Genomic DNA, 25,000 nt, shown 5'->3' with positions numbered 1-25,000 from the left:
TCGCCACAGTGTAAGGGAGTTACTTAGTATGCCAATTGTTATGTGGCAGCTCCGGGTGATATTTTTGTTACAGTTTATGTTGCAAGAAAACAGAGGCAGTGACAGCCTAAGTATGAGCCTTAGTGAATAGTGTTAATGCAGTAGCAATCGACCAAATCTTAACAATGGAGATTTGGCAACATCTTTGCCATGTGTGTAATTGATAAATTTGAAACTTGTGTTCTAGCCTAAAAAGAAATCCCTTATATCTGTTTGGTAAATAGGATCTCAACACTATTATGATTAACTGCAAATTAGTGTAGGGGGGGTAATACTGGAGTAAATGGTACTTACAGCATTATGGTGACCTGAGTAAGGATTGCAGTGACAACATGGGAGAGGCTGATATGTAAGCAGCGTAGTTATGTTGAAACATTCAGTTCATGTTTTAACCGTCGGTGAAAAACCTTGGCCTCTGTCAGTCTTGGATAGAAATAGTTTGACAGAGTAAACCTGAGGTTCAAGAATAAAATATACAGAACGATGCAAGAGAAATAACAAAGTAACCAGCCTCAAAAATAGTGGAACCTGGCGAGGATGGGGACAAACCAGTTAACTTCCCTGCTCACTTTCAAGATGAATGTTAATATCGGGCAGCAGTAAACCCAAACCTTTCCATATGCAACGCAACCTCGAAGTATTCCTGAATCTGTCGCACCCGCGATTAAGTGACACTCCGTGCACTAGTTGTAAAAACATTTCACTCACTGTTAAAACTAAAAAAATAATAATAAAAATCCACAACTTAATATGAGACCGCTTTGAATTTCTCTAGCTGTATTGGTTATTCAACTGATACCGGATGTAGGATTGTTCAGTTTCAGAATTTATATTTCATTAGCATGACCATACACTACCTGGACATAAGAGTAAATTATCATTGGTCCAGATATACTCCATGCTGACAAATCTAAGCCCCTTGGTGAAAAAAAAAAAAAATATATATATATATATATATATATATATATATATATATATATATATATATATATATAATGTGCATTTCTAAGAGCAAAATCGTATGTTTCATTTTGGCACAGTGAGAAATGGTTTGAATCGAATCGAAGTGTTGAGATGGATTTGAATAACTTGAGCCTACGTTCTGAAACTTAATGTGTTGCAAGGAGACTGAGAATGCCGTTCAAGATGTATGATTTTCTTAATACACGTACTCGTTTGAGATCAGCGTCTTTCAGTTATAGCTCTGATATATCAATACAACCCAACTTCACCCGATTTCCTGGAGAATAATATTTGAGGTCCTGGGAACTCTGGGCCTGACAGTTTCCTGGAGTGGGTGCATACTGATTTTTCTTACACCTCTTGGTTACGTGATGCTGTATGCACTTTCTCTTTTGCAGAATTTCTTTAAGTGGTGTTTTTAATCCTCCTGATAAGATGTTGCCATGAACAAATTCATTAACCCTGTCTATTGAGCAGTTTCTGAATGACACTTCTGTTTCAGTGTCTCTCCCTTCTTAGCACAGTCTACTTTGTACATATTTTTTGTGTGCACTGTTCTAAAAATAAATTTTTCAATGTGCTTCTTTGATCGGGAACAAAGTAGTTGGCGTTTTAGGAAGAATTCACTCTGTTCTGATGTGTTTGCGCCAACTGCTTCAAATTTCACAACACTGCCCCTGCAATATCCTATTTTTGTGCTAGGGTGTATGAAATTAGGATTAAGTGCGCATATAGAATTTTAGAGACTGATACTCGTGCATCTTAATTTTCTCGTTTCCCCTTCCGTATATCAAAACTAGATCAGTTCATGTTGACTTGGTAATGCCTTCTCTCTGAGAAGCAACTATAATTTTATTTATTGGTGTACTCTAGCGGCATACGGGGGAGTCTGCTGATTTGACACACTTCACACTTGTTTGAACTCAAACACTATGATTCTCACAAAGAAAATCCTGATTAGACGGGTGTGCATAATGTCATGCCCTCTGTGGGTCTCTGTAATGCAGGTTTTTTTTTTCAGTACACAAGAACCAGGAAGTAGTATCGTGGATATATTTTGGCAGTGTCTTAATGACAGCAGGTGCTGCAATATTCTCCACAGTCTGATTACAGGGTTTAAGACAATTATGTTGTCTTAATTGCATTAGAATCAAACTGAGCAACTGGAACCACAAGTCTACTTCATTTGTGTAATGCACTGCAACACAGCAGGCACTGGGAATGCCAGGGTTATTTTTGTTTCTGTAGTTGAACTTTTTAATCTGTGCTTCATTTGTGACTCCACTTGTTCAGGAAGGTCCGCATTTTGAATCCCTAACACACTGTGCTCCTTCAGCAAATACTCATTTTACCCAAGACATCGCCTGGTTTAAATATTCAGAGTAAAATAAGCGATGTGCTGTATCTTGCTCTATTTTGACACTTGGTACCTTACCCATCTAAACCAAGTAGATGTTTATGCATTATATTTCAGTCTAGTGCCTCATGATCCTTGAATTTTAAACCAAATTTTGCAATATGAAACTCGCGATGCGAAGCAAATATGTAGTTTTTCATATCAGGAAACCTTTCTTGCCCCCCAACTACTGGTGGTAATTCTAAGGGGAGCATTATTTGACTGGATCAAATGCTTCTGTGTGTGGCATCCTTGGTTGAGTGCCCTTGCGCCTGATTGGGCACCCACCTAAGAGCCTCTGAACTTACCATGTTTTCCTTTCATAGGGCTGTTCATCCTCCCTCCAGCATGCAACTCTTGGCATGATGTTTTGACTGAACATGCCCTGTCCTCTGAATGAAAACGTCCCACTCTTTTGGCTACAGTCTGTCTTCTTCCAGCTAATCAAGCTAATGTTGAATTCCAACTCGAGCTACCTAATCCTTTCACTTGGTTTACGGGCCTCGCAACCCAGTCAACATCGACATTGCATTTAGACTTAGAGATTAGACCAGACCCATTAAGTGAATCACTTAAAGCCTACATGCAGGTTACGATGGGGGTTCCATCTAAGTTATGATCCTTCTCTAAGCAAACCAATCGGGCATGAACTTGATTTGGGGGTGGCTGTCTATCTTTTTGTGGGAGAAAGCATGCCTCCCGCCCTCTGTCGCCTCCACCCAGCTCTGCTTCAGCATTCGGTCTGGGCTGCAAGGAGCTGAATTCCCCCTTCCAGAATGAGGATGTCACTGGACATGTAAGTCCTCTTGCAAAGGAACTTGATTAGCTGCTTCTCAGACTGAGTTTCCATAAAGTACTTTTGGGTTGAGCCAGTCCTGGTTTGTGCATTTTAATCAAACAATTCAGTATCATTTAGTTTGTGTAATGCAAAAGTCTGTCACTTGGATGAAATCATTTAAGGTGACCTGCTTATCAAATGGTACCGGGAATGTTCTGAGAAATAATTTTACAATTGATTTTTTCAAGTTGGTGTGTCCGCAAGATCTAGCAAATCATCAGCCCAGCGCTTGGATGGCATTCACTCTGTAACCAGCTCACTGGTCATGGAAATAACTTAATTTGAAGTATTTAACATAATTATGAATGTTTTACTTTATGAAGCGCCACTGTAAGGCACGCTTAGCTCTAAAATTAAAGACATGAAAGTGTTTGTTTTTGGGTCTGACCCATCACGCAGCCCATGAAACTGATTAAAGGACTATTACACTATTGTACCTTTAGCACGAAATGTGGTAAAAGCTGTTTAATGCACCATAATTCTGCATGCCTGTTTGCTAGAGAAAAATTGCCTGACAACAGCTGGCCTTTCTTAAAATAGGAGGTTGAGAAAAAGGTATTGATACGATTATTTTGTGCAATGTTCTAGATTCAGTTGGTGAAATTCTATAAAAAATAGTTATTAAAATCCACAATGCCTGAAGTGCCCCTTCTGCTGGTTAGCTGATGAGTAGGTCCCTGCTGGCTCCCAACCAAGCCTGCTGTTTTCAACATGCTCTGCTCCTCCTGCTTGAGAAACCATAACCCTGCTCAGCCAGTTTTTCCAGCTGCTTATTACTCAATATAGTTTCCCAGAATTAGCGAAACATTTAGGTTACTTTGGATGGCAATTTTTTTACAGATTAATTTACTGATGGTGAAAGGTGTCGCTTTCTCCTTTCAGTTTACATCTTTATATATGTGCAAGGCAGACCATTATTTTTATTACAGATATAAGCGGTTTGTTTTATGGTAATTATTTGTATAATAATAATGCCCAGTATTTGGGAGTCAGCCAGAGAAGCGTTTTCACAATCTTTGTAGGCACAATGACCGTAAATCTCTATGCAAGCTTCTGTTTTCCACTAACCAGAACACCGAGATTCCTGTGATGGAATGTTGCCTTTCTAAACCTCCTTGACCCTGAGCAGACATGGGCAGACTGTCTAGACTTAGCTCAAAGGTGGTGATTTGGGTTTGAGTGGAGGTAGTGGACAAAATAACTGACAGCTGCAATAGAAATGTGGCCAACTAACTAAGTTTGGGTAAAAAAAAAAAAAAGCAATGCTGTAATAGCTCCAAATATATGCACAGTAAATAGATAAATCAACGAGTGAAAAGTAATCATGTTAGAGAATAATTCACTGACCAGATTAATAGCAAGGACAGCCCCTGATATTAACGTTGTACTGCTTGTGTTCACTGAATGATAGCAGCGAAACTTTGCGCAATCACCTGACAAAATAGTGGTATTCAAGCTATCTGTTTGCAAACATGTTACTCCAAAGTGGAGAATAATACTCCACCTGCCACAAACAGTTAATTTGCTGTTTTGCAAACTCTGATTCACCATTCCAATGATTGCAAAGGCCTTCGAGCAACTGAAAGAGAAACCCTGTGACAGTGACAGCAATAAAACTTTAACAATAATGTTTGAAATAAGACGTTGTAGTGAAGTATTCTGGAAGATCATCCTAACGTCTGGTTTAGGGGCAGGTGGCATCGGCCGCTGGTGGGGATCAGGTGATCTGGGGCCTGGTTCCCAATGTGTGGTCTGGGGACCCCTGGAGTGTGGGGGGGGCTCCACAATGTGCAAATAAAGTGTATCCAAATAAAGTGGCTAAATGTACAATTGAAAATGTTAAAACATACTGTGAATGTCAAGAAATTGGAGGCTAAAAATGTGCATCCTCAGATTGATTTGTGGGAGCAGTGCAGGTGCATTAAACAGAATCTAGCATGGACTGTGTGTGGCTTAAACTGAATTTAGAAAAACTCCAACCTTCCGATTACATTTTTAAAAACATTTTTTATTTATATTTGAAAATTAATGTGTTTGTATGTGTTTGAAATGCTTGTTTCTGGTATTTTGTGTGTATTGTTTTGTGGTTCAAATCATAGACCATGTTTAAATCGGGTTACTCGGCTTAGAGTATTGGTTTTTTAAATTTATTTTAATATGCGGTTCGGTAAATTGACCCAAAGGTAACAGAGCACTTACTTCCTATGCTTCTGTCCTTCCATGTACAAAGTAAACAATGGGAGCAGGTGCTTTCATGATTTGGGTTAATAATGTCTTTGCTATACTTTATGTGGCATCCAGAATATAGTTATGAGATTGTATAGAAGATCTATCCTACTCTCCATTTTCTGTATTTGCCAGGCTCTTGCTTCCTTTATTCCTCCAGTAGTAGGAGCTTCACAGGAAGTTTCTGATCGTAGTCCGACAAGTTTGTGTAATGCGTTGTGCTCCATATTTTCCCTCTGCCTGATTACTTACTATGTGCCTACCTTTCCAGTCACCCATGAGCAACTGGATAAATATGCAGTGCGTTTCAGTGTACAGCCCTGGTCCTCAAGATCAAAATAAATCACTTGTTTAATAAGGAATATTAAATTGAGCTTGGCTTATCCGTAAACAACTTGTCTAAGAGTTTCTATAGGCAAGCTATTTGCGCATGAATGAATCATGCATTTAATTATAATGTTAAATAGGCTGTGTATATTATCAGCTATGTGTGCACTCTTATCGGTACAGGACAAAATAATGAAATTGAAAATGAAGTTACCTTGAGCAGGTAAATGCTTCTGAAATTGTCACCTAGCAGTACGCAACTGTAGATAATTTTAGGTAACATAATTAGTCCTCAAGATCTCACTTTATGGGATAGCTAGGGCCCTAAACGTGTCACCGTAGGGGCACACTTGAGCAGTTGCTTTAGTAAATGCATTATATTCTTGTGAACTGCAATTTAATGCTTCTGTTCTTTGAGGATTTTAGTTTGCATGATGTAAAAATAATCCGAAATAGGTGATATTGTTACACTTGGAATTGTCTACCACTCACCTTTACAACCCTACTGACTAACATCACAGTGTATATCATTACGTTTTCTTTTCACGAAAGTGAATGTTAATGATGACATTAAGTGTGCATTTCACTTCTTTTAAAGTGCAAAGCTCACCAACTTAGACACTTTTTGCTATCTATTCTATCTAGGCGTATAATAGTATATGGTGGAGCAGTTAATACTGTCTTATCAAAGTGTCTGTGTCCTTAAATTTTGATTTTTTTCATTTATTTTATACCATGCATGGTGTAAATTGTCCTCCGAAAAGCGTTTGGATGGCTCTTACCTATAATATAAAAAAAAAAGGATGCATGTTGGAATAGCAAGCTACCATGCAAGTCTTTTTTTTTTAATTTTTATTAGAGCGTAGCCTATTCACCGTAAGTGAAGAGTAACTGAGTTCTACCAGGTGATAAATGTTAATGCCATGCCCTACAAGTTCAGACCCAAAATTGCAGAGGTGAAAGAGGAGATTGATTGATTTTTTTTGTTTTGTGTCCTCTTGAAACCCAGGTCTATAGAGATGATGGAAGACTTGAAATATGTTTCTCATTTTCTTTTGTGAAGTATGAATTTTGTATTCAGGATCTTGTGATCATAAAAGGTTTGCATGACGTTCCTGAATGTAAAGCGCTTTATTTAATTTTATTCCCTGTTGATACAATGAGAATTTGTCCAATATAGACCATTTTCATAAAAATTCTAAATACAGAATGACTCCGATTTTGCCACACAAACATTAGGGGATGGCATGGACTCCATCTGATCTCTAGCCCGTGATTCACAGTACATTTCTAACATGTACGCTAGATGCTTTAAAACTTGTCATGTGCCCCACATGTTTTAAAACCATGCTTTTCAGTATCATGTACCTTTCTTGGGAATCCTATTTTTAATTTGTTTTAAAGCTTCCAGTTTGTGTGGCATTTTTGTCCGTTTATTTTTTATTTTTTTATATATTTTTTCCTTTCTTTATAGAGGAGTGTTTGCACCGGTTTGGCATTGATGTGCTTTAGAGAGAACAGAGTTGCATAGACCAAAGTAATAGTGCAAAAGGACATGTGTCTATGTTGCTTTACCTGACGCTATACAGAGAAAATAAAAACATAATAGCATATTGATGCAACTGGGGTCGTGGGGAAGAGTAGAAATTGGAGTGGAGTTAGCAGGAGGAAGAGAGTTTAGGAATGTGGTGAAACATACTGTTAAATACCGTACACATAAGAGGCATGTACTTATAGTCCTAGATATGTCAATCACCTTTAGAACCGTCCATAACAGTACTTTCTAAACTAATGTCTTTAGCATAGAGGTTGAGATGAGAAACTGATATGACAAGAGAAAATGGTTAGGAAATTTAGAGTTATACAGTTTATCTACGAAACGCACTATACAGATTTTATTTTATGTTGACAGTGATTTGAGACCAGATCAAAATGCGTGTTTTGGAGGGGCAGACGTAGGGAGCTCAGGGAAACTTATATTGTCTAGTAGCAAAATTTTGTGGCAAAGGCAAATTGCACTTGAATTGGACTAGTAAATGAAGTCTACATATTCGCTAAATCAGTTTGTTCCATTTCCAGTTTACAGGTGCTTTGTAATGGTTGTAATATTAGTAAAAGTTGTGGTTTCTAGGAGTACTACTGGATTTGGGAACAGTTTTCGTTGCCTTGCACATCTGTATTAATTGTGGTATACAAAATAACAAGTGAAAGCTGAGATTTCATTAAGGCGATATACCCAGTGAATACATGCACATATGTTCGCTGGCACTGGCTATCGTTTTAATACACATCTGTGTATTTCAGGGGCAGCTCCTTCATGAGGGCGGAGGAGTACCCCTCCCCTCCCCCCACCCCACCAGCAGCAACAGCTGCAAAACCTTTCCAAGTTAGGGCTGTGTCAAAAGGGATGCCAAGGTAGTTAAAGTTTGTGACTTTATTTATTGTAACCTTGTCCCACTACACGGGACCTAGATTTTGTCCTCTTTGGGCCCATAATCATCGTAAGGGACTTCGCAAAATTAACCTTAGGATCTAGATCCCTTCCCCATAAAGGTGATAAACAATTCCAAAAATCTCTTCACACCACTTGCCGTTTGAGCTACGAGTACAGCCTCATCCGCATAAAGATGACGTGGTATCCAACGCCCCCCACCTTCGGAAGATCTATACCGTTAGTAGAAAGATATGAACCCAGCTCGTTGCTATACAATAAAAATAGAAAGAGGGCCAATCTGTACCTTGGTCGTTACTCCTCTTTCCCCCCCCCCCCCCCCCCCTCAAAAAAAAAAAAAGTAATAATTGGGTCAGTACTCTCTACCTTCTAACCATAACAGATTGTAATGCTGGTACTTTAATAAATCCTCCTCATATCAATGAAGGCTGCCTCCACCCCCATAAAGGCCAACATTGTTCACAGTTTAACCTGGTTTATGCTATCAAATGGAGGGGGAGAGGTCCATAAACCCTAAATGCAAAGTGTCCTCCCGGCACTGACCTATATTCCCACCAGGAGTGTTAAATTCAAGCATTGGTCCACACTACCTACTCCACTAGGGTAAGGATATTTTGATAATCTGCCCATGCTTATAAACGTGTTAGCAAGACTTGCCCCAAAATGTTAACTGTGGCGTCCAAACGGGAAATCCTGTTTAGAAGAGGCTGGATCCACTTTTTTCCCCTTTTTAAAAATGGGCAGTACCACAGCCCCCTGCCAAGAGCCGGGCAAAGAGCCAGACATTGCCGCACGGAGCATATTCATGATCCATATTGGTCTTTAAAAGATCCTTGGAGACCACATCTGGGCCGGACACTTTATTGGAAGTTGATTTTTGGATGGCAGACGTTACCTCCCTATGTTCTACAGAAGTAGTTAGCACCACTCTGAACTATGATCAATACTGGTAGACTCTGGAGTATCCATGTCAGTCACACTCAGGATTTCCTTGCCGAAAAGGTTTTGTATAATGTGCCTCCCATAATTCTGCTGGAATGAAGCATTAAACTCCTGTCGACTTCTGATCACTAAAGAACTGGTGGTTAATGATTTTCCAAAAAACGGGCCTGGTCCCTTGTTTTCATAGTCCTCTCCAGATCTTCCCAGGCAGATTTCTGCATCTGCTTTCTGTACTGCCAAGGTGTCTTTATGCACATTCCTGTCCTGCCTAACCGACCCCTTAGCCCTTGAGACTGCCCTGAGGGCTCTGGGTAACTCTTGGTTTGCCATCCTACAAGCCTTTTCAAACCAGGCACAGTAATCCGTATCTACCTTCTGCTTCTTCACCCTCAGTAACTTTGACGACTTGCAACGAATAAAAGAGAACCCCCTGATAATTAAATGCGGGTCAGCCTCCGGATTAAGGCAGATAGCCATAGCCAATTATTCGCCCGTACCAGATCCTTTAAGAAATCCCCAACTGTTACTTTTCCCATTTCATTTTTTTATACCCCCATTACCTGGAACGGTCAGTATGCTCTCTGATCTTTCTTGGCCTCTGTCATGAACTACTTCCAATAACAATTCAAGAGCTCCATGGTCACTCATACAATATGTCATGATAGCAAACCTTTTCACTCGTGGGGTTAATTCCACCGAAAAAATGTGGTCAATGGTACTGGGTCTGCCATGGCTATGAAAGGTTGGAGGTATCGAACAAGAGTTGAAGTAAAGATCCAAAACACATGCTAAGTGATATTTAATGAGCAGCTTATTTATGGTCTCCCCATACAAGATTTGCAGAAAATGTGTAATCGAGTTGCCCTCTGGGTTAGTCAGCCCGTATGCAGCTAAGTTACAAAATGTGCATAACTTTAGATTAAAACCCCCTGCCCATAATAACATGCATCAATGGTTTAATTTGGCCAAGACCTTTTCCAGCACACCATCCACATCTTATACCACCTCCTATAGTGTATGGTCAAAAATGTTATAATAGTTATTTAAAAAAAACAAATTCTCAACCTTTAGTTGACAACTGCAGCATATAAAACCCACTAGAGGCAAAAAGGTGTGATACTAAAACGCAAGACAGACTGACAGATCAAGATACCTAGCCCACCTTTTGGGCATTCCATAACCAATGGAACAGCAGGGGAACAATAGGAATGGACTGGAGCAACTGCCCAGGTTTCCCGTAATAAAATTACTTCCTATGTATTTAAAAATGCAGTCCACTCTGGATTATCACATTTCGACCTTGCACCTGCAGTGTTTCATGATACAACACTCCTATCAGTCCCTGACACCCTCATCTTCCCCAAACAGGGCTTACCCTCTGCAGTGAGAAGGACCGAACTCTGCCTCACGCCCTCGACCACTAACCTCCCCTTTATCATTTCTGGGCTGTCTCCCAGACCTATGCTGACAATCAACACTATCCAGGTCTGTGACTGGTGCAAATCAATTATAAGTAGTAAAACAAGGCACCCGAAACTGCTCTTCCCCCTGACATTGTTCTTATTTGGAAATGACTGTGGTAAAGCCAGTGATTATAGAAAGACACTAATGGATGCACCTAGATGTCACTGACAGATTCTTGTGTATGCAAGAGGCAGTTTAATAATACTACTGCTACATTTGGGGAGTTTAAATTTACCACCACACAGTCTTAATCCAGACTATGCTGGGCATGTCCTAATTTTATTTTTTTCCTGTACCCTTATCACAAGGATAATGTCCCCTTATAGGCCTGCCCCAAATATTTCCTTATGCACTGGACACATTTTTGATTTTTAAATCTGTTCCTCTTTTCCGAAGACAAGGTAGGCAGTTCTCAAAACTATATCATATGGGGTGCAGGCCAGGGGCAAATGTAGATGGTTCTTTAAGAAGCCATCTGCATCCTCAAACCTCTAACTTTCTATGTGGGAACCCCCAGCACTTGTGTTTTTTTTTTTTTTTTTTTAAAGCCTATATCGCTGTTTCCTAGAGGCATACCATTAATCGAGGGCTCATTTCCAACCTTCTGATTAACTCAGTTTTCTCTGTCAGTTGGGGGTGGGGATGGGAATAACACTAGTACAGGTTGATGATAAGAATACACAATTTGTTTTGAAGGAGCAGTCCTAGTGCCTGATTTTCCCACAAGCCGCTCCAAACCACCACCGAAGTTTCAAGTTCAGTTTTCAATCCAAACTATTTAAAGACATCCATGCACCACTTTTCAAAAGAAGTGCTGTGTATGTTTCCCCCCACCCCCCCGGGGCTGTACACCACCAACCAAGTCCACATGCTGACTCAGAATATGATACCAGTTTCCCATGGAGGACTGCTGGGGAGGTAAAGGCTTCCTCTTCTTTCCTATGGAACTCTCATGGATCTCCTTCTTCCTTTTGGTGGGGTGTGCGTTTGTAGCAACCATCTTGATAACCTCAGTCTGTGCATCAACAACAAAAGGGTTTCCAGCTCTTCTGCCACAATTATGGGGCTTCTTTGGGGGCTTCTCTGATCTCAAGAGCCTGCTGTGAGGGGCTTACAGCTGGATTACTTGAATTTACAGCTCCAGATGACCACCCCATGACTTTCATTGAACTTTGTCAATTTGATCTTCCACTAAGTCAGCTCTGTATTTATAGCCCTCCACTACAGAAGTAAGTTAAGTGGTAATGGTTGAAGTTACCTGGGTGTCTTTAGCAGTGTCCTCTTTTCCCAGTCCTGTCTTGCACTTTCCCATGGCTGTTTACCAAAAAGCAAAAACAAGACCTAAACAGGACCAAACCAGGGGGCCACAAAAAATAAAAACTTAACCAAGAAGGGTGGCACAGCCTTCTGAGGGGCACAGACCGTCCCGCTCTTGGCCCGGGCACGCACCCAGGTGCATCCCACGCAGCGGGTTAGATGTGCTGGCTTTAAGCGACTCTAGGCGCAAGTTCTACAGCAAGGGGTCCCTCCTGCCACAATGCTGACTAGCGGTTGTAGTTGAGGTTCTCCTGGGTCCACTATCAAGGCATCCTGCACAGCTGTGTAGATGTGCTGGCTTTGAGAACCTGTGTGTGAGTTCTACAGCAAGGCGCCCCTCCTGCTGCAGTGCCAACTGGGGGTTGTAGTTGAGCCCCCCACACCCAGTCTGCTATCCAGATCATAGAATATCTTCCTGTAGATATTGTTTTTTTTTTTCTTCAAGTTCAACTCTGGTTGTCTGGTCCTGTGTTATGAAGGACAAATTTGCTATTTAAAATTCAAATTTCATGTAACTTATTGTCTTGGTTTATAATCGAATGATGTTTCGAAAATTAGGTCAGTCTGTGTTGCCATAAAGAAGATATTTGGAGTTTTTCTCTGGCAGTAAGCTTCATAACACCAGATATTTCCAAAACTATCTGAATTCATTTGATTGGCCGCATTTTTTTTTTTTTCATTGTTTTAACGCTAGCTTTTTAGTGGACAGCACACCAAATGAGACATGCAACTGCAACATTCTAAAATCTACGCATTGCAGGGAGTGATGAGTTGGCAGAGTATGCCACAGACTGCAAAGTGGCTAGTATGGCTTCCTGGACTGCAAAGCTATAGAGCTATTGGAGAAACACTGTACCGGTAGAGTGAAAAGTCGGGATCGTTTTGGACCTCCCTCTCTTGGGCACTAATGTACAATTCTTCATTATTCGTACAAGAAGTACAAGTTCAGAGGGGTTCTCAAATTGTCCTGTTGAAAAGTGGTTTTGTTAACCACTCGTTCTGGTAAAATCACAATAAGTGTACTGCTGAAAATATAGGATTCTTCCCTTAGAATGGGATATATGTTCATTGCTGACCTGTGCAAATTGTGGTCCAAAAGAATCTGCATCTCTCAAACAAATGTTTCAACTTAAGTAGACTTTGTGCAACTGTGACAAGATGTGCATGTGGGAAGGTAGCCATTTTTCAAAGCTGCAGCCAACATTTCCTACTAAAGCTACTATGAATTTATGTAGTTGTTTTACACTGCGTTACACGGTTACCTTGCCATTATCTTTGTGGCTAAATCGGCAAAGTGAATTTGAGAAGCTTGATAAAGTTCCCTAACTGGAGGAGGCTCCTCATCTAGCGTTCTTTCCTCACTACTTAATTTAGGTACCTTCTAGTCTTCAGAGGCTTTGTACTCTAAGGGTTCTGCCTCTATGCTTCTGTTTTAAAAAAAAAAAAAAAAAATTTTTAAGTCTGGTTGTTTAATCCAGTTCGATTGTTGAACAGAGGGCTCTGATCAGGATGTACTATTGCGATTTTCTGTGGTCAGCGAACATCTTTGCTGGTTTATTAAACCTTGAATTTAATCCATGTTTCTGTCCATAGCCACAAGATTTCCTTCAAGGCATGATTCACCTAGGTTTGTTTCTGGAAGGTGAAACAAAGGCTAGATAACTGATTCTGCAGTCTGTGTAGTTTGCCCAATAGTTTCTTGGGAACACCAGTGCAGTTCTACCTTATGTCTTAACTAAAGCATTTGAAGAATTTTGCAATGCCTAGAAAGCTGATGATTGGCTCATTTAACCAATGAGTAGATTAAATGTTGTTTTTTAGGGGGGGGAAAGGTACAAGACCTACATCAAAAATGGGGCTGTCATTCTTTTTGTGAAATGTTTGGAACGTTGAAATCGACTACCAAGCAATTATAAGAGGTTTAAGAAAGGGTCATATGTTATAATGGGCAGCCTTTGGCCTAGCTTTTTTTTTCTCTCTCTCTCTGGCATTTGAGTAAACTCATACAATTCTTCTTTGACCCAGTTTGCCTGGGTTAAAATGAATCCTCCAATATCTGGCTTTCTGGAGAAGTACATTCATAAACTAAAGTTTGCATTTGGGGGAAGAGTCCCCATCATTGGGGCTGCTTCATAAACCCTTATTGCTTTTTTTTTTTAATGTAATACACACACCCACCCCTGTCAATTAAGGCTGTGTGTGTGTGTGTGTGTGTGTGTGTGTGTATAGATATATATATATATATTTTTATATATATAGATATATATATATATAGTGAATGATCTTGATTTATGTCTTATTGCCTGGATAAAAGTTTCCAGACTTTGATGTACTTATTTTGTATCTGTTTCTGGCATTGGTAGTTAATACTTTTATAAGCCCAGGTGGCATTTAGTAATCAAGGCATTGCCAAACTGACATTTTGCTTACTTGGATTCAGTCCTATCTCTTCCGCAATCTTGGGGCACAAATATTCAAGGTTAAATTGAATGGGATCCATCTAAACACAAATATCCAACCCACTTGGTGACAGAGTAGTGGCTGTATACTGCATACACTGTTGAAGATAATCTTGAAGGCAGTTATTTTCAGTGCACCCTGCATGCAAAACCAAAAGGTTCACATTGTTATGCAGCTCTAGACCCTCATGTACGTTCATTACATCATAAAACAGCAGTCTCCTAATACCAAGAAAATGCAGGTAACCACCTTCCTTATAAATTTGCTGATGAACAGTTGTAGATGTTACAAGTCTTCTAAGCATTGCATTGTGAAATACATGGCTCAGCATTTCTCGCTCACTTAACTTCATCTTTCTTTGCTTTTTAGTTTCATCAGTTGGTACTGAATGACCTAGAAGCACTCGGTGGAAGTTCTTTCACACTTTGCACCGATGGGCAGTTACTCATTCGACAGGTTTTCCACCCTGAAGCCTCAAAAAAGGTATGAGAACAGCAGCAATCATAAAAAGGAAGTTTGTCCTGGATGTATATGAAAACATTGACCAAGCCAATTGCTCTTGTAGACAAAACCTATTGGGTTTGTTTTTGTTTTGTTTTGTTTTACATTGTGTAGAGAAGGCCAATAGCTCTTATCTTGTGGGCAAAACCTATTGGCATTGCCAATGCAAGTTTATCATTATCTGGGCCATGCCCCCTGAAATCTATGCCCTTGCTCTTACCCTAAGCGAATACGGGAAATGCATGTACACTCTTTATTGAAATATAAACATAACAAAATATTATGCGTGTTAATGGGAAGATAATCCAGTATAGGTGAAAGTCATGTATACAGGCAAACTTGAATATGCACAAAATATTAAAGTGGCACTCTTTTTGTAGTTCACACCACACTGTATTTCCCCCTGCTGTTGGCAAGGGCATTGAGAGCTTTCTTGTTTAATTCACGTGAATTGAAATCTTTGAATATGGACATTGACTCACATGTTATGTTGATAGCTACTCGCCACACAGTTTAACCTGCCTTCAAATGTTAATCTGAAAAATCTGTCCAGGGGGGCGGGGAGGGTCTAGTCTGTTGATACGTCTTTTCTATTTAGAAAACATCTGTAGTAAAAATCCTTGCTTGCAGAGAAGCAGTAAGCACAGTTAACTCTGACTAAAGAATGTGCAGCCAGCTCTAGGAGGTAAGTATGTAACACTTTGCCTCTCCAGAGTTTGCAGCTGTGTACAGCTCGGACGTGTGGAAACAATGGGGTGCTGCAGCGTGGCCAGTTTAGTTTCACTTAGAATGTTTTTAGCACCTGTGAATTGAAGTTCTCTGCAATAGGACAGCTCCACAAAGCATGGCCAAATATCCCATTATGTATATTTCTAATCTGCTGATTGATAGACTACAGACATTTACCCATTTACCATTAGTAGAATTCGGATTAATTAAAAAAATAATATATATATATATAAAGAGAAAGGTATGATGTTATCAAGTGTCTCACTTGAAAAATGTATACACATCTGCAGCAAGATAACACCCATTGCTATGTAAGCGCATATGAAACTGTCCGCTTTTGAAACTGAAAAATATAACTCCTGTAACACAGCTGGGAGGAGTGTACTGAACTGAGAGAGCAACAAGGGGCAAAGGAGCACATGGGCAAAAGCAAGCAGTATCGATGTGGATGGGATAGAAAAGCAGCGTGGAGCTCGATGGTGAGAGTGTAAAGGGGCCCAGAAGTGCAGTGTTTGAAACAGACTGAGCCCTGGGGTAGTGGGAGAGAAGCATACAAGTACTCTCATGGAATGCCTCAAAAAAAGGAAAAAAAGTATCTAGAAAGGAAGCATTAACGGAAGAGTACAAGGATGCAGTCAGAGAGCTGGTAATATGCTGTGCTCCACCGGAGGAACAAAAACATGCAGCATGGTCTAAAAAATAAAGCCAGCCAATAGAAACCAAGCAAATGTGAGCAACCAAACACCAAGACAATAAAAAGCAATTATCAGAATGCATTCCTAGGTCAACTTTCAGGATGTCCCCAATATGTCTATGCAACAAGACATCTGTGCTATCTTATAGCCTTAGACCTAAAAAAAGACATGGCTGAACACTGACGCCCTGGAATGAGCACCTAAAGAACAGTCTTGGATGCTCCCTCAAAGAACAAACCACCTGTTTGAGACAAAAAATGAACATTCTACTCTGCAGAAAACCAGGACTCATGATCATATAACCCCAAAGCTACATGGGATCTCACTAGCTAGTTATGCCAAATGAGTGCCAATTGGTCTATTCAGAATTGATCCTTAGATTTTCTTGCGTCAGTCAGCCACTGCTATGTAACCTCCTCCGGATTCATATCCACTGATATTTTGCTACTGAAAATTAGTTTGAGCAGAAAATGGAAATAAACTAAGCTCAGCTGAGGTTGGAGTTTGGACTCATTAAACAAACTTAGGCAAGGGGCATTTATCAAGCTCTGTTATAAATTAAAATTTGCTGCCTCCGAAACACTGAGTTATCACCTGTGGGATGAAATTGCCAATAGCAATACCATACCCTTTTGCCCGTTCTAGTAATATTGTGTGTGTGTGTGTGTGTGTGTCCATGTCGATAGAGTAGGGAAAAAGTCTCTGCGTGGCTCTCTGCTTCTCAGACATTCCAGGTAATTGACCTGCTCATTATATGAAGCAGAGTTCTGTCATAATATTTCTGGTGTAAAATTTTACATTGGAGAAGCCTCAGCCTCGATTTTTACCACCACTTCCTGTGGGAACATTAGTGGAGTGTCCCAGTCCAGATCATTTAATTCACCCACTTCAGTCACCCACCTGTTTCTAAGTTTCAGGAGTGTGTCAGGAATATTGTCATTAATGGTTTTGTAAACTGCGCTAATTATTTTTTTCCTCCATTATTTCCTCCATCAGAAGTCTACTCTCTAGTGGTGAGTGTTCTGTAAGAGCTGTGGGAATATTTTCAGCTCTCTAGACATGAGTGATTTGCAAGTATTTATAGCGTGTTTCACTAAGTTGGAAATCTCTCCGGAGGGATAAAAAAGGCATCTGGGTTCCCACTTCAAGTAGGTCCCCCACCTTTTGATATGCCAATACGGTCCCAGGCCTCAAGTCTTCCGTTTCCCAATTTCCTTAAGGAGCCCTCCGATCCACAGTGGGGTTTCCTGAGTGACCCTGCATGCCCATCAGACATTTAGTGGTCTTATCCCGTGCCTCTATAGCTCCTAGAGAGACTGGAAGCAGGTTTCTTGTTCCCTTCCCTCCATCGAGGTAATGATGTATGGGCGTACCTGAAATTGTGTGCGATACAATCCATAAGTGGGATGGTCTCCATCTAGGTGGCTCCATTCACTTATTGCAATGATGTAGGAGGCTAAATAGTAGGCCCAGAGATTTGGGAGGGCTATCCCACAATTGTAGGAATGGGGCTGTAATGTATGCAAGGCTATCCTAGGGTGGGCACTACTCCACAAGTAGTTCTGAAGTATATCATCAATTTAGACATATGTTGTCCGGAATTTTATAGTAGGTGTTTTGTAGAGCATATAGGAGTTTCAAAAGGGTGATCATTTTGAATAGCTCTGCCCTAAGTAGATGGTAAGTGGGAGCATTGTCCAACGGTCGGCATCTGTATGGAAGTCTGCCAGTACTTGCCTAACATTGTCAATGGATTTTCCTTGCAAGTGTGGCATATATCCCCAAATACTGAAATCCCTCTTACACCACCTGTAGTTCCCCAGGGGCGCCTGCCTGGTTATGAAAAGCACTGGCGGGGTATAGGACTGATTTATTCCAGTTTATCGTATAGCCAGAGTAAGCCCCATATCGCACAAAGACTTGCAAGACATAAGAAGTGATAACTCTGGGTTGGTCAAATACCGGAGGATGTCATCTGTGTTAAAGGATATTTTTTCTTCTGAAATTGTGGACCCATGTACCTGAAATCCTTTGTCTGGGTGTGATCACACCAAACATGCAAGTGGTTACAGTTCAAGGTGCACAGGAGAGAAGGCTGGACAGCCCTGCCAGGTTCTCTTCCTGATAGGAAACTCTGCAGATGGTATACCGTTGACTTAGCCCCCACTATGGGCTCATTATAAAGCAAATTAAACCAGGATAGGAACTGCGGACCAGTGCGGCAGTGCAAACAAAACATTTCCTCCCCGTCTTACCTCCCCCACCCCCCCTACACATATACATGCACTTGTCAAATGTAGGCAGATACGTCACAGGACCAGGCCCGAGAGGTCGGTAGCCCAACCCTCCCTTACCCCACTAAGAAAAATATCAACAAGGTATAGTAAGTTGCAAAATCGCTCTCACACACTCCACACTCTAGCCGCTAAGCCAATCCAGGAGATGGTTGAGGTCCTACGTTATGTCTCTATACTCGCAGTTCATTCTCAGCACTCAATTCCCGCTTTCTCTTTTGGCAAGTGGTTCAAACACAAGATGCACTTACACAATCAATAATATGCAAGAAGGTGGTGGGGGGGAGGAGAGAAGGTGCACATGGGTGAGCCCATTTGCACTGTCCTTGACATGCCAAACAGTGGGCCTCCTCCGCTCTGCCTGACGCCCAGCCATCATAATCATCGTACCCCATCAGACCCTCCAAGCATAAGGCAACTCTAAGAGGGTCAGATTATTTGATATATTTCAGTTCCAATATTCTGTATGTTTGCTTGGAGTGCCATCCCATTCTCCATCTGACGATATGAGGCAAGTTTTCAAGATCTTCATGCCCATGTTGTAACTTCTCCTGTCTCACCACTACATCGTCTGAGTCGGAGGAGTGCTCAGCCAGTAAGTCTCTCACGTCCATCCTTTCTCTCGACCTGGTTCTACTATGTTGTGATTTATTCAATTACTTACATTTTGAAGTCCAAAGCTTGGGCTTGGCTCCAGGGTCTGCTCCTCCCAATGGCCTTCGCAGGAGCTCGCCCAAGAGACGGAGGGTCAGTCTCTCCTCTATCCATTTCCAGGCCTCCACTGGAGGTTCAAAGAAGTGTCCTCCTGTAAAAGAAAATTACTTTGAGTTTGGCAGGGAAAAGTTGCATATACTGAATGTGCATTGACCGAAGCTTGGCCTTGACTGCGTCGAAGAAGTGTCTCTTTTTGCACTTCTGTAGAGTAGTCCGGAAACAACATAATGGTGGAGTCTTATTTGAGAGTTCCAAGCTGTCTCGCTTGCCTCAAAATCACATTGCGGTCATGAAAGTTTAAAAAAAAAAAAAAGGCAACTAGTAGGCACCCAGTATTATTGGCTTAGATGCCAATGCTCTGAGCACACTCAATGACAAAGCAAGTAGAGCAGTTGTTTGGGCTGAATGTGTCTCGGATCCAACGTTCTAAGAAGGCAAATACGTTGTTGCCCTCCACTCCCTGCAGAAATCCCATTAAGATTATTGCGCCTTGCGTGGTTTTCTGCATCAACTCTCCATAGCAAGTCTTTTTCTCCTGTGAATTCTTATCCTTGTCTAAGGATATTGAAGATCATTTACATGGAAGATTTTTATGGTTCTTGCAATGAATGAGCCTTGAAAAATTGCGAAAACTAAACGAATTGGGCACATAGTGGTCATATTTGGTCTTTAGGTCAATCAGTTTTAACTATGTTTATATGGCTGCGCGAGCATCTTGGAAATAAAATGAAGTAGATGTAAGAGGAATGCAGGGAACTTCAGTGCAGCAGGAGCCTGTAAACCAGCATGTGCGTGGGGAGCGGCCCGCATGTCAAGTATGTGGCAAATGGTTGCTATCATTGATGTGTAGGTAACATCACAATGTCCTCCAGATTTGTAGTTGTATTTTAACAATATATTTCCAGATGTTTGTGGACCCCACTTGGAGAGGGCTGGATGGCAAGGACGGCTGGGAAGTCACGGACTACCTTGGATAAATGTGGTGCTTACTAAAGGGCCGTGCCCACTGACCCGTAAAGCTAGGTGACCTCTTCCAAGTTGTACAGTTCCTCTTGGATACGTTGACAAGCCTTGGGTGTGGACTACAGCTAGCATTTCTTCATACTTTGCAACATTCCAGGTAATCAGAGCATTATCCGGTTTAGGCTTGCCCGCCCTTACTGTCCTTCTTTCACCTTCGTTAAACGAAGGGATTTGTGACAGTTACCTTTAGAAAATGAAAATCTATCTTATTTCCTTCTTTCTCATAATTCATTGACTCTGATTGTTTGCAGGCCTAGTAGGACGCAGTAACCTCTTTTAAATGTGATGCCACTGTGCTGGTGGCGTGTGTTTCGGATGTAACATTGTATCCTTGCAATAAGTGAAGTCCAAGATGCTAACATAACGCCCATTGCACATCTGGCTCAAGGGCATTACTGCAGTGTTCATTTAATACTGCACTGCAATTCTGAGGGCCCATGCTGCGTGCTGCTTGTGCGGTGCTGCTGTGACGGGGTGGCGTAACACCATGTTTAATTCAGCCATTCCTGCGTCTGCATCGCATGTTTGTGCAGTCTGGTAAAGGGCGGAGCCCTTGTCTTCAGGACACCTTGCATTTGTTCTTTGCCGAAACTCTTCCCTGCATTCCCGGCTCTTGGCAGCGCAATCGGGAGGGGTGGTGTCGGGTGCGGCTGCCTTAATGTATTCTCGATTACATTCCAATATATAGTTTTCCAAATTACGGATATTTAGGCAACTGCCAGTGTGTCGTAATTAGGTAAAATAGCATTTGAAAGCAAACATTGCATTAAAGCACATTCCGCTGCTGAAAGTACTATGAAAATCCCGTACATATGCTCAATTTCAACACCATATTTCCTGGAGCAGTTCAGGATTGAAATGAAACATGGAACTTGATACGGTCTGAAGGACCACACAGCACAACCCTGTTACGTATCCTAATGTAGCACAGGACACGTAACAAAATGTAGCAGTGTCTGTCCTGTGAGCGCTTTACAGCTGACAAATACTGTTGAGCAACAGTCGCACTGCTTTCTGGATACTATACAGCACCCCAGGCCTCTAAACCTCGGCCTAGGCCCTGTCCTTTTTTTGTTTATTTTGTTTAGTAAATCTAATTAGAAAGCGGCAGTGGCCGTGCGCTCTCTCCCTGCTTGTTTGCTTGTACTATATTTTTTATATTCTGTTTACTGTTTATTAAAACACGAACTGAAAGCAAAACAGCCAAGAATGTTGTACATTAATGTTTTGTTATGCTTTTAAAACAAAGTTTTGTCAACAAGACTCCTATGTTAATGTCATTATAAGATGCCAGAGTTAAGATTTTTGGTTGAGGAACATGGATTGAGACAATATTGTTTTCTGGAGTAGGTGGTTCAAACCTTAAGACAAAAATTCAAATTCTCCTATTGTTCGCTCTGGTGAAATGGTGTGGGTTTTCTTTTTTTTCTTTTTTCTTTTTTTTTTTCTTCTTTTTTTGTTTTGTTGTTTTTTTAAAATATGTTTTGTTAGCCTTTGTGCAGCCTGAGCATCATAGAGCCACACAGGGCAACCACTTGCCGAGCGCTTCCTTCAGCAGTTTACAGAATGGTCAGGAATTGGATGTAGAGCTTCAGCAATACAGCAGAAAGAAATCAGCAAGCAGAAAACAATTGGTGCTGCACAATGTGTGGGGTTCTCCCATGTGTTCCTCCATGACACAATAGGGGAGAAACGGTGACTTATAGAAATTGAACAGTCCTTGGGGTTTGGGGGTGGTGGGGAGTGCAACAGGGTATGTACACTATCTTCCACCCATCAAAACCCACTTCATGTGGGAGCTCATCTAGCCTCAGTGTCCAATTCAGTATTCGAACCAGCCATGCGAGGTGTGTCTCCCGTACCTGCTATCCTGGACTGGGGTGGGGGGAGTAAAGAAAGAAAGCTAGCCATCAGATTAACCTCTGACAGGCTATTCAGCATATCCCCCCACATTTCCAGATTCCGATTAGCATTCTCATCTACGCGCACCCCTCTTAACCATCTTTTCTTCCACGACCCACCACTGCACATCAGCTAGCCATCTGCCACCAGTCGGGGGCATTGGCTGTGTCCAGTGTATGGCCACCCTCCTCTTCGGCATCACAAGACCCAATAGAACAAATCTGTGGCTTATTCTGGCCCCTCATTTAGTTGTTTGGGTCAAACCTTGCTGTATAGGCCAAGCCCCCCGCCTCTCCGGGTGAAACTATTGTTGTATTTACACAGGACTGAGAATGTTTCCAATCCGGGCAGCCTAATCGATGCTTTCACATGATACTCCTCTGCTCAAGTGCTAAAGCTGCAAGGTTCGATTTTAATACCTGGGATCGCTTGTAACGCTTCAGCTTCCGGTTACCCGAAGGCACCCAGTGTCTGAGTGCCAGGACACTGTCCACACACTGCTGCCCGCTGGCAGAGGGAAGTGGGAAGATGCTGCGACTAGTCATTTTGCATAGTACCTTTCGCACCAGAGACGACACGGTGTGCCGGGCTATGATTTTGAATTTACCGTTTTCATTTTTAAAGAGCTTTGAGGATCACACCATGAAATCGATATTTTCTTGCAGAAATGATTAGTACTCCTACTGTGATCATTCTGTTCTCCAGTTTTGATAATAAACTTTAACAAATCTTTTTGGTAAAGTATGTCTTAGTATTTATGTATGCTTTCTTTATTTGTAGCCTTCAACCGATTTCAAAATCCCTTTCTACAACACAAAATATTGATTGTCATTTAGAATAAGGAGTGTTTCTATATGTACCCATTTTCGTATATGTAAGGTTCAAAGGCACTTTTTCAGAAAACCAGTCGTCTCCAGAGCCAAACTTGGCACTAGCTCTCACGTCATACAATTGGACGGGGAACTCTGAATTCTTAATTACATGGCAAATGTGTTGCCTTCTCTAATTCTGGCGTTTTTCCTTCCAGAATGTCCAGTTGCCAGAATGCTTTTTTTCATTTTTCGACCTTCGGAAGGAGTTTAAGGAATGCTGTCCAACTGCAGCCGCCGTAAAGGATCAAACCATCAAATCGATGGCAGAATGTATCCTTGTATACCTTGCATCATCCAGCATGGGGTTAGCACTGGGGAGCAACAGTGTTCTTTAAGAAGTGTTTGTTGTTGCAACAGAAAATTAATATCATATTTAGATTTAGTACCTAAAGATTTGACCAACCAAATCATTTTGGCTTGGTTGTTTGTGTGGATGTTTTTACCACTACCATTTTGCAATTTTCTGCCTCTGGTTTGTTGCCGTGGCCCACCTTCTCGACAGTATTGCATTTCCTTCAGGATTCCCTTCTGTTTTATTTAGAACTGTGTGGTAACCAGAAAATAGCAGTTTCGAGATCGCTTGCAGGGCATAATGCACCTAATGAACAGCATAATAGGCCTGTCCACTGAGTGACTCTGGCTCCTTGGCATGTTCCAAGTTTAGCTACTAGGTAGTGGAGAGTGTCATTCCCGAGTCCAGCTGCATCGTTTTGGTGTTTTGGGAGTGTTGTGATGGGTAGGTGTGTAGTGTCTGGCCTTGGTGGACTGTTTTTCACTTGAAAACGTTATTGATGCCCAGCTTATTTTGCACCAGAGAGACTAGGCTCTTGCTCAGCGGTATCCTTTGCACTGGTGCAGTGCTGATGTTAATTAGTTTACTCTCCTTTGTGGCGGATCCAGTCTTAACTGTGCGTGGGCTATGCATTTATTCTTGGTTCTACATCCTGAACACCCATGTTGATTCATGATACCTTTTTTTTTTTTTTTTTTTTTTTTTTCATTTTCTTGAGACGTGCTTATGACTTATCAAAGTGAGCCATGGTGGAGTTACCGTCTGTGGTAGAAGCAGCCCCCTCCTGTTAGCACCCAGATTTGTTTGCTTATGTCATAACTAGTATCAAGAATGGCAAGGAAAATTACCACCTTTTTGCATTATAGCAATACATTCTGCAGGGTCTGTGAAAACTGCATGGTCCTAAAGATTGTTGATGATGATTACCCCGAAAGTAGTAGTTTGTGGCATCATGCCTGTGTGTTGTTGATGTGGCAGGGGCTGACACTGGTGTGTGGCTGGTATCTTGTCACGAGAAGCGAAATGCAATTTGTTGGTGAAAAACCATGTGCAGCGTGTACTGACCCCAGCTAATTAGTTTTGCAGACTGCTAGGGTGATCCTCTTTATGCAAAGTGAAATGTACAGACGTGCAGTTTGAAATGCTGTACCAAGTAAATGTAAATATCTGTTCTCATCCACAGTATAAGGCCACCGCCTCCTGGCATAGCATTCATTACAGGGGACAGAACTTGATGTATAAACTAGTAAGCACCAGGGCCCAAGGAATTCCCTAAGTAGCTCACGGCCAAAGCTATGAGAATTGTGGATGCAGAATTCAAAAACTGCCTGGTCTCACCTCGTGCCTTCTTAATCCACCGCCGCACACTTCCCTGCCCCTTGAACTCACTCCTGCAGAATTTTTTTTCCATCCCTACCTCCTCCTTTTGTCACGGTTTCTCCCTGTGTTTTCTCTCTCCTGCTTTAGGTGACCCACCCCAACCCCTCAAATTAATGCAACTACCTTCTCACTTTAAGCACTGACCGGGAACATTTGGATGAAGTTATTCTGGCG

The 25,000-nt window shown here is 41.5% G+C and overlaps 1 protein-coding gene across 3 annotated transcripts in view; it reads left to right on the top strand.

The window, feature by feature from the left end:
- The window catches only part of ESRP2 (epithelial splicing regulatory protein 2), a 99,768-nt gene that overhangs the window by 34,378 nt on the left and 40,390 nt on the right, over nt 1-25,000 (top strand). For all 3 annotated transcript variants that reach the window (XM_069217226.1, XM_069217227.1, XM_069217228.1), the window contains 2 exons: nt 14,794-14,907; nt 23,310-23,424. In XM_069217226.1, the coding sequence (XP_069073327.1) occupies nt 14,794-14,907; nt 23,310-23,424 (229 nt within the window). The remainder of the gene's footprint in view (nt 1-14,793; nt 14,908-23,309; nt 23,425-25,000) is intronic.

Source organism: Pleurodeles waltl, chromosome 12, assembly GCF_031143425.1.
Source record: "Pleurodeles waltl isolate 20211129_DDA chromosome 12, aPleWal1.hap1.20221129, whole genome shotgun sequence".
NCBI classification, from domain to species: Eukaryota; Metazoa; Chordata; class Amphibia; order Caudata; family Salamandridae; genus Pleurodeles; species Pleurodeles waltl.
The sequence above is the reverse complement of the archived record's forward strand: the minus strand, read 5'-3'. Positions and strand labels throughout refer to the sequence as shown.